Raw genomic sequence first — 20147 nt, forward strand, 5'->3', positions numbered from 1 at the left:
TGATCGGCCTTGGACTTAGAATAAATAAGTATATCGTCGATGAATACGATAACAAATTTATCCAAGTACGGCTTGCAAATACGGTTCATCATATCCATGAATGCAGCTGGGGCATTAGTGAGTCCAAACGGCATGACCGTGAACTCATAATGTCCATACCTTGTTCGAAACGCGGTTTTCTGAATATCTTCGGTTTGAACTTTGAGTTGGTGATAGCCGGAACGAAGATCGATTTTAGAAAAATAGCTAGCACCTTGGAGTTGGTCGAAAAGATCATCAATACGAGGGAGTGGATATCGGTTTTTTATTGTGACTTTGTTCAACGCACGATAGTCAATACACATCCTCATGGAACCATCCTTCTTCTTGACAAACAGAATTGGCACTCCCCAAGGCGACGAACTCGGTCGAATGAAACCTTTCTCCAATAATTCATCGAGTTGTTTCTTTAGCTCCTTCATTTCGGTCGGTGCTAAACGATACGGAGCTTTGGCGATCGGAGCAGTACCAGGAATAAGATCAATCCTAAATTCTACTTCACGATCGGGTGGGATTCCGGGGAGTTCATCAGGAAAAACATCAGAAAAGTCAGAAACGATAGGAACGTTTTTATTTCTTTTGGCTTTGATTCTTCAGTGACGTAGGCCATGAATGCGAGGCATCCTTGATTCAAACATTTGTTAGCCCTAATCATAGAAATTATGCTAACTTGGCCAGCGTCTTTGTCCCCTTCAATTCGAATCGTTCGTTTATCGGGGGCTTGAAGTTCAACAGTTTTGCTATTGCAGATGATACGAGCATGGTTATCGGATAACCAATCCATACCAAGTACAATATCAAAACCAGCCAGACTCATGGGTAACAAACAAATAGGTAGAATATAACCAGCTAGAAGTATTTTTCCGTTTTCAATGGCTTCAGAGATCTTAATGATTTCACCACTAGCAGTCTCGACGCTTAGAGTTTTATCTAATTTTGTTAATGGTTCATTTAATAGACTACAGAAATTATAATCTACAAAACTTAGATTGGCACCCGAATTAAATAAAACTCTAGCATAGGTGTCGTTGACTAGAAACGTACCGGTTATGGTTTCCGGCATGTCAGCGGCCTTCTTTGTGTCAAGTACGAAGACTCGAGCGTTTCCTTTATTGTCTTTGCCACTTCCACCCGCACCACCAGCAGCGGGTTTGTTCTTTGGGCACTCAAAACTTAAATGGCCCATTTCCTTGCAGTTGAAGCAAGTCATCTTCTTCTTCCAACAATTAGCAGCATCATGTCCCGTACGATTACAGGACTCACAGACTTTAGGATACAGGGCGAAATTGCATCGGCCCTTATGGTACCTCCTACATGTCTTGCAAAGTGTTGCATTTGAATTAAAGCGGCTTTGATTTGTGCCCTTGTCCTTATAGTTGGCACCTCCTCCAGTTCTTCCTTGAGTAGCGGTTGTTGTCACCTTCTTATCCTCCTCTTTGTTGCGGACCATGCCGCCCATCAAGTAACTGGCCAACTCCATAGTAGAGTCAGTGGTTTGAGGTAGGTGAGACCTCACCATGTCGCGGATTTCCCGCGGAAGTCCCCAAATGTATCGGGTAACTTTGCTGGATTCCGGACTTACCAGCTGTGGAACTAAACGACAATACTTAAGGAACTTAGTATTGTACTCACGGAGATTTGTCCCTACGACCTTATGATTTAGAAACTTAGTTTGGACTTGGTTGGTTTCGTGCATTGGACAAAACTTTCCCATCACCATGGCCTTAAACTCTTCCCACGTCAGGCCGTACATCACATTTCTTCCCTTACTCATTAATAGCGCATTCCACCACTCGTGCGCTTCACCCTTGAACATTAGGGCAGAGTACTGAATTTTCTCCTCCTCAGAACACTTTCTTGTGATAAAAAGAGTTTCCATCTCCTCAAGACATCTTACGGTTGTGATGGCTCCTTTGTCACCATGGAATTCTTTCGGTCCATAGTACTTAAAATCCTTGAACGTACACCCACTCAATTTTAACTTCTTAAACTTTTGCCTAACACCTTCGTCGGCATTAGACCCATGATCGCTCTCTTCATAACGAAATGGTTTAGGACGAGATTTAACGGATTTTGATGGATGAACAGAAGGATTAGCAGCTCGGGAATGTCTAGATTGTCGAGATTGAGATCTAAACACGGATTCTTCCCTAACAGCATCTTTAATCATCTTTTGGATTTTATTCATGTATTTTTCGGGAATTTCTTCCTCTCGCTCGTTCTCGGGGCCTTTTCCTTTATCTCTCATTTCTTTCTCTTTTCGAGCGTTTTCATTGTTGTTACTTTGTTCAGACATTTTCTTTTCAATTTGGTCTGAGAATTTTAACAACATTTCTTTTATTAAACACACATTTATTTATTACACATTTATATATATATCCCAAGGATATATATATTTAATAATACACGTATATATATCGTTCCCACGATATATATAGTTGGTCCTATCATTACATAAGAACGTTTCATACGTTCTTTTATTCATACTTATATTACACATAACAGACAAGGTCCTATTACACAAACAACTTCATGTTGCATCTTTTTCCATCATCTCTAATCTTTCATTAACTTCTTCACGACTTTCGTCAACTTGTTGCATTTGTGAAGAAGTTTCTCCCCCATTGTCTTTTTCTTCTTTCCTTCCTCATGCACTTTCTTCCTCCAATCGTCGGTTTCATGTAGAGCGCGGTCCAAGTGCTCTTCATACGATTGCGGGATCACATTGGGGTATCCATACTGCGGAGGTGGGTCACGGTAACCCAGTGTCACCATTTCGTAATGGTTCCTCGGTTCTGGATACGGAACATAATCCATATCGAATGAAAGGTAGAGATAAGTCTTGGCACCTTGGTTCTGTTCTCGGATCTCATCAGCTTGTTCTTGAATTGACGGAACTTCTCCTTGGAATGGTGGGAAGCTTGAATCCTAAGTTTCTCAAGATGCTGGACATATGGATCCACAGAGCCATAGCTTGCGTTTTGGGAAGTGAGTGATCCTTCCATTGGTCTTGCCATTTCGTTGGGATTCTCAGGATTCTCTTCTTCGAGTTCTTCTTCAGATTCTTCCTCGGGTTCTTCTTCTTCTTCGGGATCTTCCTCCTCTTCTGGTTCCTCTTCTTCTGGTTCATCTTCCTCCATGGGTTGTGTGATTTCATTGTTTATTGGGATCATCTGGAAAGTCTCAAAAGGCATCATTATTCTCATCTTAGGTCTACGGGACGGTCCTTCACTGTTGTTTGGTTGGGAACTAACTTCTTTGAAGGTGGAACTTCCGGCATGCCACTCTTGTTGTTCTAAGAGATAGTTCATCCACTCGGAGGATGGTTGAGAGTTTGGTAGGTATCCGGCTGGATAGTATTGTGGTATCTCTGAGGGTTGGTAAGTTGGGATTTCTGTTGGATGGTACATCGTTATTGCTGGTGAATGATAGCTTGAGTGTCTTGGTGACTCAATTCCTTGCTTTGGTGGACTATCGGGAACATCTATTGGGTAGTGACTGCTTCCGGGATAGTACACCGGTTTGGACAAGTCGTGTTCTACGTCTTGGTTGAAGTATGCTTCATAATGACCCTCGCTCATGTTGTCTTCGGGGTAGGGTTCGGCAATTCCAGCCTCATTTGCCTTGCGCACAAAGTCTTAGATGTGAGCTTTGAATGACATCTAATGTTTATGGGTAGTTTAGAATGTAGAGTGGGAAAGAAAGGTTACCAGCCTATCTTATCCCTAAAACATATAAACAATTATTTCCTATACTTGGATCGAAGCTTGGGTATTGTTTTATGATACCCAATTCGCTAAGATCGATGGCTCTGATACCAACCTGTCACACCCCCGTCTTAGGCCTAGGAGTGCGACCCAATAGTTGGTATCGTAATTGTAAATAAATCAGAGTTGCGTTAGTTTGCGGAAGACTTATAAACTTTAAGGATCGAAAATGTAATATTTACATATAACAAAAGACGGGAGTAAAACACCCGTTTAAGTTAACAAAATATTTATGTGTTTATAATTACAAACCATCATATTAAGTTAAGTTTTACAAAAGAAATCCGAGTCATCGGATTTATAAAAATAGCACTTCGATACTCCAAGCGCTAAACTTGTTCACCTGCAAAATGTAAGAAAAATACGTCAGCAACGAATGCTGGTGAACACGCTGACGCAAAATAATTATTTTACTTTATTACCCCTCGAGACTACGCCTGCCTCGGCCCAACGTGGCTTAGGAATAACAAAGTTAAATAACACATTATAAACCAGAGCCTCTACACTAGGTCACCTCCGCAAACACCGTAGCGTTCGACTTAGTTAAGTACCCGTAAATATACACATAAGGTCGTACTCCCTGCAGGAGAGCATCCTACGACCAAGGGTGGTGCGATCATGCCCATTCATCGCATAGTACCACCTATGAAAGGATCCAGACATACGTATACCACAGCCTGAGGGCTAGGTTTATACCCATAGTTATAACGGTTTTAGGAACACATAGTTCCTTGTAAACAATTTCACATAACAAGTTTGACTCATTTTGAAAACAAGTTTAAAAGTTTGGGGGCGTATTCACCTTGTCTCTTTAGGATCGGCTTCACTCACCGTCCAAGGGTCTTTCCCTTTCTTTATCTCGCACCTATAGTACGAGTATAAATATTTGTTGATACTTTGGAAAGTTGATACTTTGAACTCGAAATTTTCACATGGTTACATCACGGCCCATCGCGGTACGCGATGGCCGTCCTCTTGGACTCATCGCGTAGCGCGATGGGTCCCTAGATATTATTTTTCAGTTTTAGTCTCTCGTCTTTGATAGCTTGTCATTTCTAGTCTAGTTCTCATTGTCCAAAAATTCTAAGGCAGCTCGCGGCGATGCGAGCGTGCAAAGTGCACCATCAAAGTGCCCAACGACCTTCGTCATCGTCCTCGTCATCGTCCTTCATAAAAGAATATTAATATGGAAAATCTCTTCTTTATAAAGAGCTTTCATTTCTTTACCACTTTCCATGTGGGATGGATTCCATCTTCCTTATTTATACCTTAGTGAAATGCTTCCACTTTCTTACATCTTCCAATGTGGGATGGAATTTATTTCATGTAAGTAAACTTAACTTAGGAAATATTTCCTTATTTTTCTTATATTTCCTTATTTAATATTTTCTCATAGAAATTATAATACATAAATCTTACATGTAACATATTAATAAATCATTTTAAATATAATGCATTTAAACGAGAGTTCGATCTTGGTTCGGTACTTGACTCGGAATAAGACCGAGGATGGTTACCACATACCCAATACCATAGAACTTATTAAAATAAACTTAGAACTGATAATACTCAAGTCTTACATACAATATGCTAACAATAATAAAGTATTTAAACAAATGTTCGGGTTTGGTTCGGCTCTTGACTCGGGATGAAACCGGGGATGGTTGCCACACACCCATTACTATAGAACTCATTAAAATAATTTGTAAACAAAAATAAATAGAACTAAACATTAACATTAATAATAAGCTTAAACAAAATTTAAAGTGTTAACAAGGACTATAATAGTCCTCCATGAAGCCTTGCATAGCAATACACCTAAACCAACCATGGAAGGAGAAGGGAAAGTCAAGGAAACAAGGAGAGTATGTTTTAAACAAGCTATAATAACAAGCTTTAATTAACAAGAATTAGTTAGAAACAAAGATTAGTCTTAGTTTGACCTTAAGAAGTCAAACTATCAAGAGTTTGAAGAAGAATACTTAGATCTAGATTTGGGAGAGTTTGAGGTGAATGAGCAAACCCAAATAGGATGCATTGGTCTTGTTTATATCGGTAAAGAGTGAAAGGTTGGTCATAATGTTGCTTTCAAGAGTTACATGCTTTTGTTATTTGACAATTTTAGTCCCTTAAGTCTGTTTTAACTCGTTTTAAGCCAAAAAGGGTGTTTTAACGTACCGAAAGAGATGATTTCTTGATCCGAAAATTGTGTAACATAAATGAACATAAAACCCAATATTTTAATAACGAAATATCCGAAAGACCAAAACGGGTCGGGTTTCCGATACAAAAACAAATACAAGTTAAACCGAAAATGACGAATGTCACACCCTTTTTAACGTTTTTACACATTTTGGGGGTAGCATATATATTCTATCAATACAATTATTTATTTATTTATTTACAAAACTACAATTCCTATCATGGACTTGTGTATTTACTTGATTACTTTCTCAAAATTTACTTGCACGTGGTATCCTCAATAAGTATGATCATACCATCCCCTTTGCACTCATGACCATTTTGTTTCGAGTGGAAAAGGGACCCCCGATCCGAGTATGTTGGTTGTTACTAACTGAAAAGGACCCTTACTTGCGCTATTATTTCACAAGTTTCATTGATTTGTATGCTTTTTACATATTTATATTCAAATTTATGTGACCTTACCAACTATTCATTTAGTTGACTTTATTTTATATATATGCTACGTGTACTGTTATTAGAGGATAATACTCGGAGAAGACATTAGAACTTAGGATATTTTAATAAATGGATAAGTTGTTAAATTTTTCTTGTTATTCTTGTGTTTCTTTATTTTCGAACTTATGAATTTTATGCTTAAATTAATTAATGATAATATTGTCACTTAATAGTGTCACATGTGTTTTGAGCAATATGTACGTCACACTCAAACGTTTCCGTTTAAGCCGGGGTGTTACAGTTTGGTATTTGCTATATTTATTTATAGTTTTATATTATATTATATTAAAGTAAATGAATGTATTATTATTTTTATTTAATTCTTAATGTTGGTTTTGTTAAATTAAAAATCTAGGTTAATTTATATATATATATGTGTGTGTGTGTGCACGCGCGCGCATATGAAAGCTTGTATTGCTAATTATTTAATTATCTATTATTTAAGATTTTATTATAATTTAAGTAATTAAATTTAAAGAAAACATGATGATGATCTGACAGCTGAATATGCAACTAAAGGTCTCTTACCATTGAATGTGAAATTAGAGTTTTTTATGGATTTGAAAGAATTTGTAATAATATGATGTGTTAGCTAAATGAGCAGCTAATGACGCTTAAAGGCCTCCTTAGTATTGAAGATAGTCTAATTTCATCGATCCTTGCTACTTGTGTGTTTGTTAATATGCACATACATAGTGTTAATGTCCATATTTAGCTAGGACTATATTTATCAAATTAAGGCTCTTGGCCTAGTGTTACCTAGGCTGTTGAAAAAGGTTTTTTCTTTATCGGGATTTAAATTTCGTAACGTCTCAAATGTTTAGATTTAAAAATAAGTTTATAGAATAACTGTTCTAAAATAAAAGCTACAACTATATTTATATTTTATTGACCGTAACATTTTTCATAATGATATATGCAAGCCTGATTGTATTAGATAATTGTGCTACTAAGACCACCTAATTTCTTAAAATTTGATTATTGTCTTATTTAAAATTGAATATAACTATTTAAATGAATCTTTTCATAAAATAAATAAATTCATGGATTAATAACTTCAAAAAAAACTTGTCATGGATCCAATTATTTATGTTAAGTCAAGTTAACTAAACACCAAAGGGCTTGTAGTCGATGATGCCATACAGTGATCGAGGGTACACGTCTGTTACAAGTTAAATTTAGAAGTAGTGCACTTTGAAGGTATGTGCGTTTTCCAATTAAAAAAGACATACAAACTAAATTCATTGATCCCAAATGGTTGTATGGGCCTAATTAGTAATAAGTTAAACGAGAGTTCTTTGATTGTTATACAACCTCTCAATGTTTATGCAGTTATCAGTGTTGAGTCTTAAATAATTACCTAATAATTTGTGACACTAGAGTTCGAAAAAAAAAAGACATTAATGGTTATAAATGAAATGCTAAAGAATTAAGTTAATTAAAATATTGTCTTTTAAGTGGGTATACATTGGAACCAGCGGGGCTTGCCCCAACGGCCGAACATGATGGATGACCCGGATGTCCTGGGTTCGAGTCCTGATTCCGACCGGATTTTCCCATAGCAAAAAAACATGTCGTGTCTTCGGGCAGAGTAAGCCAACTGGGTTTTACCGGGACCGGTCAAGCTAAACTCGGATGTCAGGGTGGATCCCGATTATGACAGCATAGTCTGGCCCGAGTGGGGTGGCGGGACTCCTCCTGTTGGACCGATAAGTGTGATATATCTTAACTGCGAAAGTCACCATTAAATTAAAAAGTAGGTATACATTGGAGGTTTAATATTTATAGGAATAAAATCAGCATCAATTTTGCAACACCATATATAGTTAAAGTAATTAAATATATACTAAGTTATGTAAAGAATCGTCTAAGTAAAATACGAGGATGAATTTCATTATTGAGACGTTCATGCAGCACTAGTTAGTTGATACTTGATACAAAAGCTATAGCATCCCAAATCCCACTACATTTAATTTTTATAAAATATTATTTCCCACAAACTTCAAACTATGTTTTTTTTTTCTGTTCAGGATAATGTCTGTCAAGACACCGAAAGGGTAACTGACTGCAGGCAGAACACAAGCACCCCCTTCTCATTAATTATAATTTGTTTTTTTTTTGAAACAACAAATCCCTCTAACCTTGCACTTGCAAGGATTTGAACCCACCACCTCCATTTTAAAAGGTGGACACCATACCACTAGACCATTAGGTCATGGGTATTAATTATAATTTGTATCGGAGTTTTGTGATGTGTATTATCCGATTGAGAAATAATTAACCTTTATGCATTAAGTATAGCAAACTTAATTAATCATCTATCAGAAGCAAGAAAGTAAACGATATATATAATTTCATGGGTTACAATCTTTATAATTAATCATCTATCACATGTAAGCTTATAATTAATCATGTATCGTAACTAAATTGCAGATCAAGTCATTGATTTGATGGACTTGGATTTGTATCGATTATATAATCCGTCATAAACACGTCACAATACAGTCGCAAACCGGTCACAAAACTGACGGTCATAAACTAGTCATAGCTTTTTAGCGATCATAGATGGGTCGCAAATTGAGTGAATGAATAAAAACTGTCACTACATTCCGCAAAACAGAATTGCCCACAAAGGATTTAGCCGCGGCATAAAGACATTCTGTAGTGAACTACTTCAAGAGAAAATATACTCTCATGTCAAGTTTTGAACCCTGGTCTATAGAGGATTTAAGATAGTGCTTAGAAAAGTGAAGAAACACTAATTGACCCCGGCAGATTACGGATAATCTGGGGGTTAAATAGATGTTTCCCACGAAGGGTTATGTCCGGCAAAGATGGTTCTTCTGGTGACCTGCAAAACAGACACCGTGAGCTCGTCACTTAGAAGGGGGGGTACCTCCTTGTGACCACCCTCCGGCGTGAGAATCAGACTAGATTGCTCTTGAATATAAGTGTATATTAAGAGATTGCTAGAAAAGATAAGATGTGATAAGGTAATGTAATGTGTCCCTACCATTCCAAGGTGTTGGAGTATTTATAGCCGAAGGTAGGTTTCCAAGCAGGTACAGCCGGCTGAATAGTATTCCTGTTCTGCCAACTGTGGGCTACGCACGTGCCATGCTGGTGGTTGGTGGGTAGGCAGCGGCTGATAGTGACCAGGCCGGCTGTGTACTATTCCTGTTCCACTAACTGCAGGCTATGCACGTCCTCCGACAGGTTGGTGAGTAGGCAGCGGCTGATAGTGACATACAGTACAAGAGCGTGCTGCTCGTCATACTGTTGTCAGTGAGCTGTCGTATCTTTGGTCAGATCTCTTGTCCATACCTCGTCAGGTACAGTACAAAAGATCCTCCAGTATCGTACGGACTGGCTCATTTGTGCGAGGGTGTTCCCGGCTTTGTGCGGGAAAGTTCCCAGCTTGCTCACTCCTTCTTCAGGTGACATTACTGAATTATTTAAGAGTTAAGTGCCTCGTGCGTGTAGCCTTGCTGCGCGGATAGCCTTCCCTGATGGCTAGTATCCGTTGCTGCGGGAACAAGCGGAGTACGTCGACCATTGGGAGGCTTTTCCTGCGGGAACAGCTTGCGTACTGCGCGTAAGGACGTCACGTCTCTGAGCATGGTGGGTCCTGCGGATCCAGTTGGTTTCTGCGCAGACGTCTCTTCAAGGTGAGTCTTGCGAGTTTAGCCTTTGCGCAGACGTCCCTGTTGAAGGTGAGTCTTGCGGGTTCAACTGCGCAGACGTCCCTCTTTGAGGTGAGTCTTGCGGGTCCAACTGGGCTCTGCTGGGACCTACCTCTTCAAAAAGCTAATGATGTTTTAGCTCAAAGTCACTGCCACTGACGTTGGGTCTTTGTCAACTGGGCCCCTTTGAATTTTAAACTTGAAGTTAATAAAACCATATATCAATTGAAGGCCTCAGAAGCATCTCTTGTATCTAGTCTAAAGCACAACTTGAGTTGAAAGAATTAAGTTAGGACGGCCCGATAGTGTTGTATGGTAAGGCAAGGGCTTGAATTAAGCCTTTGAAAAGAATAAGGTATCTCTCTTAGGGCCGTCTCGTGGGTAAGCTAAATGAGGCAATGACTTTAGGCCTTCAGATTTATAGGGCCTCCATCTTAAATAAGAGTCATGTATTATGAGATTTTGAAAGTAGAGTTTTATTTTAAAATTAGTAACACAATGATGAGCCACAAGCTAAGGATGATTGCTTCATATTCATTATCACGACATATTATTCATATTCTATAATTCTTGTATACTCTCTGGTGCTATATGCACATAGAAAAGAAAATAAAAAGACGCCTCAACATTTTAGTTAGTTTTTAGGCCTCCGAGGACGTTGAGCCGGCCTTGCTCTCTCTATTCAATAAAATATTTTACATATATATGAGATCCGGTACAAATAAAATTAACTAATTACACTTTTAAATTATAGTAATTATGTTATAGAAAATAAAATAGTGTAATAATAATTACTCTAATTATTTGTATATTTCTCACGCTAAAAGTTATTTGTATTTGATCCATATACTATATGTATATATATAATTAAAAAGTTGTATAAACTGGTCTAAAAAGGCTTTAATTGCAAATGATGTGCTTGCTACTCCGGCCCTATCATGAGGGATGGATTGCATGTGGTTGATTATTTCTAATCATCAAGCTTGCGTTACGAATTTGGTTACAAAAGTTTTTGTGAAAGAAATTTCCTTTTTTTTTTACTTTTGCTTTCTTTATCAATTTGTTCTCCTATATTTATTGCGTGTAAGGATCATACGCCTTTTTAAGCGTTGCAGTGGTTTCATAACGTTTGTGGTTTTACTTTACCATTCATTTGATGATAATTCATGTGTCTCATGTGTCATAAATATTTGAAGTTTCAAATAACTTCAAACCTACATCATTCTAAATCATAAAGAAATCAACGAGTAGAATTAAGACAGAAGATCACAAACATATATTAGTCTTAGATTACCACATTTGTTTCAAAGCATTCGACGTTTGTTATTTGATTCTATCTTGTTTTCATATTTTTGTATTTATGTGGAAAACTAAATATTTTGAAACATTGAACCATGCATTTTCTCAAGTATTTCTAAACCATCCCACACACTTTTTGCAAACCAATAGAATTAGAACTCCACATTTTCTCCCTTATAAAGAAGTTTAGATGACTTTTGATACTTTATCGTTGATACTTGTTTAATAATGCAAACCAATAGAATTAAACGAGTTGATGCTCTAGGCTTTATCACAATTAGGCCACACAACTTTTTTTAGGATTGCAAATCGATTTGGTCACCAACTATTAAGAAGGTACAATTTTATTTTACACTCATCTGTGGGTCATTTGGCTAAAATGTGTGGAATATGATATCTTAGATATTTGTGTCAAAGGACGGTAAAGCCAATCGAGCGACCAACTTTGAGGGGGTCACCCCAATATATTAGGGATCGATTAGTGTCGCACATCATCAGAAAAAAGTACGCCACCCCAATACATTTGTGGAGCTTAATTATTGAGAAGATCCATTAATGTACGTCGTATCCTGTCAAGTTATCCATCATAATACGTTACTCCGAATCCGAATGTGAATAATATCGACGTACTTGCTATCTTATTTTACTTTTATTTGATTAGTTAGTGTGTGCTGCCACTCTAAAGCTTAGGATACTTGAATATAACTCGGGTAATTAATAGAAGTGTTCAATTTATAGTTATTATGCTATTTGGAATTCCATTAACTAATCAATTCATTTCTTCTTTTGCTTTGTTTTTGGTAAATATTATAGGAGTAAAAGAAAATGAAAAGTGAATAATAATAATAATAATAATAATAATAATAATAATAATAATAATAATAATGGGAACACATGTAGCATAAGGTAGTGAGATCAAAATGAACTTAAGGAGGTTCCATTAACCTCCATATGTAGTAATTATATAAATTTATCTAAAATATATAAAGTGAGGTGAAGAGGAAAAGGAAGCAGCCATTATATTCCACCTCATCAACCATCTTCTTTCCTTTTTCTTATTTATTATTTTCTTATTCTAAGTTCTCTCTTTGGTCTTACAAAAAGATTTTGCTTGTTAAACTGTTTTTCTTCCACCTACACATTTGTCTCTCTCTGTCTCTCACTATATATCTTTAAGTACCCCCTCTACTCATCCCCCATATACCATCCATCAATCTCTCTCTTTCTCTCATTACCCCCCCCCCCTCCCTCTCTCTCTCACCAAGAAAGAAATAGATTGATAGATTATTGAATAAAGAATGGTGAAGTTCTCTAAGGAGCTTGAAGCCCAATTGATTCCTGAATGGAAAGATGCATTTGTGAACTATTGGCTACTCAAAAAACATGTTAAGAAGGTGAAACTGTCCAGAGCATCAAAGCTTAATTCCCGAACTACTAACTCGAATCATGATTATGGTGTTTCCATATTTGACGTGGCTCGATCTTTCCTGCATCGCGTCTCTTGCAATGGCAACAATGAAGACCGGCCACCTGATCAGATTCTTCAGGTATCTACTTTTTCATCAGCTTTACTAGTTAATTATCTTTTATTGAATGAATATACGGTTAAAGTACTTAATTAATAAGCATATGTATGTATAGCTTCTGAACTAAAGTTTTAAAAAAAAAATATTTTGGTGCATGTCCTCATCATGGATTCCGTGTCATCTTTCATGATTTTTTTTCTTTCTTTTGTTCCATGAAATCAGATGTTTTTTGCATATGATCAGCTGTTGGTTCTGTTACGTTACGCATGAAACCACTCCATATATCATATATATCATCTTCCATTATACATACATATATATACTTAATTTTATTCATTAGTTATATAACTTTAATTAAAAAACCGTGTCTATCGTTTGAAAATGAAGCATGCAAATTATGAAGTTAAACCTTAAAGGTGTAGATAGTGATTAATAAAAGCGGCGAGCTGGCGTTTGCAAAGCCATAAATGTGAATAAAATGTCTATTTTGGGAACCTAAAAGCCAATAAAATGGTTGACATCTTTAACTCACGATACCATCGTGACACAAAAGATAACACATGGCATCATGACATGTATCACAATTTAAACACATAATATAATTTGTTGCAAAAAAACACAGTGTAGATATCTTATGACTTACGATTGATATCATTTTACACGTGTCATGTTGAAGGTTAAAAATACAACTATGGAACAAGGTGACGTAGAGGAAGATGAAGATGATGAAACTGAACTTGTTGATCATTTGTACTCGGAGGAAGATGAGGTTATTAATAAAACATTTTTATTCTGGTTGATGCATGCATACCTGGTTGTAAAAATCTCGCCTAGGCGCTGGTTAATCGATAGTTGGTGTCCCACAGACTAGACACCGATTAATCACTATTTGATTATAATCGGTCAAAATTGGGAAAAAAAATTATATATAAAATTTGGTAAATGGTAATATATAACCATACCGTCCAACTAGCGCCAAGCGAGTTTTACAACGTTGCATGCCTATATGTAATATGTTACCATTTATTAAAAGACTTTGGATATTAATTAAAAACTAGGTTAAGGAGTTTTTTGAGAAATTGGATGAGGAGCTGGATAAGGTGAACCAGTTTTACAAGCATAAAGAAAGTGAGTTCCTTGAGAGGGGAGAGATGTTGAAGAACCAGCTCCAGATATTGTTGGACCTCCAGCAAGTACTTGTTGATCGTCGAAGATCGCGGTCAAACAGTTTCAACTCCACCGCATCATCCGGGTTCCTACGCTCATACTCATCTGGCCGGACCTCTGACTCGGGTAGACACTATATCTTTTCTTTTATTCTTTTCTTTTCATGGAAAATCAAGTACTATACACGTGGATGCAACTATATATTCATAACTAATTGATAATACGTGTAATCAACGTGCTAGATTAATGGGATTGAACATTTGTACCATTCAAAAAAAATGATAACTAATGGGATTGTCTTAAAATTTCAAAAGTAAAGGCAAGTGCATTTTTGGTATCACACTAAACAGTTTATTTGAAATTGCTTATATAAATATGGTATGATTCCGAATGGATGTTATCATTTATATTATTAGATTTGGTTATTTGTCGTTTTTGTTATATTATCACCACGTGTGGAACACGGTTCTAACTTGGTTCCCTAATAAGTAAAAATCCTAGAGGACACACGACAAAACTTTAAAGCTCCTCAATTGTTTTCACGCTTCTAACTAGTATTAAATAATGATATTAAAAGTATGTATATTTAGATATTTAAAACAAATTTTATTTATTACTGATCATACTTATTATATCATTAACCAAATGCGATACGCGATTTTTTTACAAAACTTTTTTCTATTATTAAGTGTATAACAATATGTTTTTTCAACCTGTGTAATACATGTGATTATAATATGGTAGAAAATTAAAGTAGCATTGGTATATGTGCAGAAACTGCATCCGAGTTTGGTGAAAGGGACGGAGAGCCACAGACGGATGACGTGATATCGGCTCTAGAAAAGAACGGAATCAACGTGATTGGAGCAGCCACAAAGGGAAAGACTAAAGACGGAAAGCCTAAAACGTCAATGAGGATCAATATTCCAGCAACCACGCCTACTCGAACCATATCAGCAGTTACGTCGATGCTATGGGAAGATCTAGTGAATAACCCTAAGAAACACGGTGAATACATCAACCGCAAGAAACTTCAATGTGCTGAAAAAATGATCAGAGGGGCTTTTGTAGAACTCTATAGAGGTCTTGGTCTACTAAAGACTTATAGGTGCAAAACTAAGTAAACATACTTACCTTAAAATTAGCTATGATTTATGACTAATCATTTATGGTGGTATTATTGGCTTCTAGCTCACTAAATATGGTGGCTTTTGTGAAAATATTGAAGAAATTCGACAAGGTAATAAGCTTTGTGCATATATGTTGACATATATATGTTGAGCGCTATTAATTGATACAAGAACCTTTTAGGTAAACAATTACGGTCTTGATATCACTTTTTTCTTGTAGGTGTCTAACCAACAGTCATCAGCAAACTATCTCAAAGTTGTCAAAAGATCTCATTTCATTAGTTCCGATAAGGTATGTATCATCTCTTGCGACCTTTTTTTAGAATGGCCGATTTCATTGAACAAACGTGTAGCGCTAGCAAGAAGCTAGACAAAATACAATAAACACCCAATTGTAAGTTAATTAATGCATTATTGCATATGTAGCCGCTAGTTTTGGACTACTGATTTCACTACTTAAGTAATAAAGAGAGATCTATATGTATAATTAGGTAATGCGATTTTTTTTTTGTTAAGGCTAGCCTCGATCTACACCTACAGGCAGGTGTGAAATATATGTTGGCTAATTAAATTATACAGTGAGATCGATAGATCGATCGATCAACTTTTATGCATGTGAAATATATATATTAAATTAAAATGAAAATAAGATAAAATAATTAGTGAGCACTAAGATGTCTAGTGGGTCTAATTATTTGTTTATACACCAAGTATTGAGGTTTTCCTAGTAAGGTACCACTAGCTAGCTCATGCTTTTCTGCTCATGCTTTTCTACTCATGCATGTACATATGCATACATAATTATATAAACTTAATTATCATATCAGTTGCGTGATTAATTTCATATCAATTTCGTAATTATTCATATAAGTTGCTTAGTTATTTATATATGCTATGTAATTATCGTATCCGTTGCGTGATTATGCATGAACCTCGCCCCCCCCCCCCCCCCCCCAAGGACACGTGTAGCCTACTAGTAGCTTTGTACGCTTTGTATGTATAAGAACCTTTGTACAATAACGTACCCAATATATGTATGTATTTATATCTCATGGCCATGTAATTATACTTGTGAGTATAAATAAATTTAAACAAGCTCAACTCAGCTTATAATAATCAAGTAAACCATCATCGTACTCAGTATATCCCACCAATAGCAAAGCTATGGTAGGGTCTGAGGAGGGTAAGATGTAGATAGACTTACCTCTACTCTTTAGGAATAGAGACTGCTTCCCGTGAGACCCCCGGCTCGATAATAATCAAGTAAATCAATTACCTAATTATTAGTGGTGCTGATTATTAAAAATAATGAATAGGTGGTAAAGTTAATGGACGAAGTGGAATCATCTTTCACTAAGCACTTTGCCAAGGATGACAGGAAAAAGGCAATGAAGTTTTTGAGACCTCGGCAACAAAAAGACTCTCACATGGTCACCTTTTTCGTTGGTATAATTAAATTACTACCTCTTATAATATTACTGGCTCAGTCAGTCACAAATTCCAGAATTAGTTAATTAACAACCTAAATTTTTGGTGATGCAACAGGTCTGTTTACAGGTAGTTTTGTAACCATGTTTGCTGTATATGCAATATCGGCACATATCATTGGCATGTTCTCCCCTAAAACGGAAACCGACTATGTCGAAACTGTCTACCCTGTCTTCAGGTATATATTTCAGAAATATTTGGTATTTTCGACACAAGTCTCAATGGTTAATTACTTAACTTTATTTGTGTGTGTGTGTATATGAATGCAGCATGTTTGCATTGCTTAGCTTGCACTTATTCATGTATGGGTGCAATCTGTTCCTGTGGAAGGCTACAAGGATTAACTACAATTTCATATTCGAATTCCAAGCCTCTACCGCACTCAAGTACAGAGATGCGTTTCTCATAGGCACAAGCATGATGACTGCTGTTGTGTCTGCCATGGTGTTGCATCTTGTCTTAGTTTCCAAAGGATTTTCTCCGACCAATGTTGACACCATTCCTGGCATTCTTCTTTTGGTAAGTTTACTCTCTTTCGCATTTTCACCGAATCCATGTAACTACTTATCATTATGTTTTCATAGATTTAGTGGTTAGTGATCAATTCCATTTAATTTCATTTTCAGATATTCATTGGGCTGCTTATATGTCCGTTGAACATCTTCTATCGCCCAACTCGCTATTGTTTTCTTCGAGTCATACGCAACATAGTTTGCTCTCCTTTGTACAAGGTACTAATAAATCTAAACAAATATCAGTTACATACATATACATATATGTCATAAATTAATAGTCGTATCTTTTTGTAAGGAAGCATATTAAGGGCATGTTTGGGATTGCTTCTTTAAAATGCTTTTAGGTGCTTTTGGAGGGGCATTTTAAACATTTTGCCTCTCCAAAAAGCAATAAGCATTTTAAAGAAGCAATCCCAAACACCCTCTAATATGAAATGCGTGTCATCAATTCACAGGTTCTGATGGTAGATTTCTTCATGGCTGATCAACTTACCAGCCAGGTATTTATCTAGATCCGGTGCATAGATAGATAAGTTACTTCTAGATCATAATTTTTTGTCTTTACATTTGTATTTACTAATTATCCTGTTGTTTTAGATCCCATTGTTGAGGCACATGGAATCGACGGCATGCTACTTCCTTGCCGGGAGTTTCAAAACACATGAATATCAGACTTGTAAGTCAGGGAAGTTATATAGGGAGCTTGCTTATGTAATCTCCTTTGCACCGTATTATTGGCGTGCTATGCAGGTAAATAAAGACTTGTGGTTTACTTCTAATATCACAAACAAGATTATGACAAATAATTAATTAAGAACATTTGAATGATACATTGTATACATATATGCAGTGTGCAAGGAGATGGTTCGACGAGTGTGATGTGAACCACTTGGCTAACTTGGGGAAGTATGTGTCAGCCATGATTGCAGCTGGGGCAAGGCTAACTTACGCAAGACAAGAAACGCAATTGTGGTTGATCATTGTTTTGGTGACTTCGTTGATTGCTACCGTATACCAGCTATATTGGGATTTTGTTAAGGATTGGGGACTTATGGATCCCAAGTCCAAAAACCTATGGCTTAGAGATGAACTTGTCCTAAAGAAAAAAGGCTACTACTACCTAGCCATTGTAAGTTACTAGCCGCTATCATCAGGGGTGCAACCAGCGGAGGATCAAGAGGGTCCGTTGGCCCTCCTACCACTAGAACTTGTCAACTTTTTATATAAAAAAACTAGCGACTTTTTTCTAGGAAAATATGAGTTTGACTCTTTAGTTGTAGTCGAAAAAAATGATCCTTTGCCTGAAAGATTCTGGTTCCGTCACTGGCTATCATCGTGCTTTAATCATATTGTCATTCACGTCGTCCTAACTATAACTACAAAAATTCTTGATATGCAGGCTTTGAACTTTGTTTTGAGGGTGGCTTGGCTGGAGACTGTGCTACAATTCAAAGTTGGATTGTTTGAGTCCCGATTGCTTGAGTTTTCCCTTGCTTCGTTAGAAGTTATACGGCGTGGCCATTGGAACTACTATAGGTAAAACAAAATATATGACTAAAGGGTAATATATGTTTTGTTTTCTTTGATTTGTGTACTTATATAATTTGATTAACTGATGCAGGCTGGAAAATGAGCACTTGAACAATGTGGGCAAGTTTAGAGCAGTGAAAGCCGTTCCTTTACCATTTCGTGAGACTGATTCTGATGGGTGAATTAGAACTAATAGATAAATTATCTCGGATGTATGCGATGGATAGGATCGATATGATGGTTGGTTGGGACAATCTGAATCATCCATTTTATAGATCGAGTAGGCGAGATGTAAGGCTGTGAAGGTTATGATGGAGCATCTGAAAGCAAACCAATTAAGTTCTTTTTTTTTTAACAACGCTATTGTATGTATAATTTATCAGACATTAAAAATTTCCTTCGTAAATGAATAAAACTTACCTTTCAGGTTTCATATATATGAACTAGCTGTCCTATGCATAAAATATTCTAGATTTTTTTTTACAGCAAACTTTTTCCACCTTAAAATTCCTCAAACCTTACACTTGCAATGAACTCACTCTTTCGTTCACTAATGATAAACATATCATATGTATAGACCTTATATGTGAGTGAGTGTAAATGATAGCTGGTACCATTCCCTTGAAAGAAAAACCGAGGAAGCGACTTGAAGCTTAGGCTTGAGATAATCATATCGAGTTGAAGTCAATCCTTTGATTAGTAGATTAGCAAGTAGTGTGGTTGTAGATGCATTGAGAACCGGAGATATCTAATGTCACTAAGTGTAAGTCAATCTCAAGATATTTCGTGTCTCGTGAACTAAGGCTATGCGTAGTGAAGGGGCTACAAATGAGGGCGAACTGCGACACGTGGCGCCCAATCAGCAAGGTGTGGAAATTTGTTTTTGTGTTGTAATTGTATAGGGGCTACAAATTGGGTCCACGGTATCTTTTTTTTATTGTTTTTTTATAATTAAACTAAACAAATAAAAACCAATTTATTTGAATAATTAAATAAAAATGTATTAAAATTAAAAAAAAAATAAAAAAAATACATAAAACTAAAAAAACACACCAATAATAAAAATAAATTATAATAAAAAACAGACCACAACAAAATACATATAAAAATACAAATAAAAAAACTAATCTATTCGTCTTCATCTTCGTCCTCGTCTTCGTCCTCCTCCTCCTCTTCGTCCTCCTCCTCCTCTTCGTCCTCGTCCTCAACGGGACGATTATCCCACACGTGTTGAACCAAATCCGCCTTCAGTTGATTGGTATTTTTATGTTTGAGTTTGTGTATGATATGGTGAAAATGGTTT

At 36.5% G+C, this 20147-nt stretch overlaps 1 protein-coding gene across 1 annotated transcript; it reads left to right on the top strand.

Moving 5' to 3' along the window:
• Nucleotides 1-12757: 12757 nt before the first annotated feature.
• On the top strand, nucleotides 12758-19218 carry LOC143586298 (phosphate transporter PHO1-like). Its single transcript, XM_077067866.1, has 15 exons — nucleotides 12758-13035; nucleotides 13691-13783; nucleotides 14073-14307; nucleotides 14956-15289; nucleotides 15373-15421; nucleotides 15532-15603; nucleotides 16628-16757; nucleotides 16857-16977; nucleotides 17069-17318; nucleotides 17426-17530; nucleotides 17770-17814; nucleotides 17912-18064; nucleotides 18165-18443; nucleotides 18714-18850; nucleotides 18936-19218. The coding sequence occupies exons 1-15, from the start codon at nucleotides 12787-12789 to the stop codon at nucleotides 19024-19026; spliced, it is 2343 nt and encodes a 780-aa protein (XP_076923981.1). The 5' UTR covers nucleotides 12758-12786; the 3' UTR covers nucleotides 19027-19218.
• Nucleotides 19219-20147: the final 929 nt, after the last annotated feature.

This window comes from Bidens hawaiensis, unplaced genomic scaffold, assembly GCF_021521415.1.
Source record: "Bidens hawaiensis isolate Kalapana, Puna unplaced genomic scaffold, B.hawaiensis_p1.1 tig00034606_1, whole genome shotgun sequence".
NCBI classification, from domain to species: domain Eukaryota; kingdom Viridiplantae; phylum Streptophyta; class Magnoliopsida; order Asterales; family Asteraceae; genus Bidens; species Bidens hawaiensis.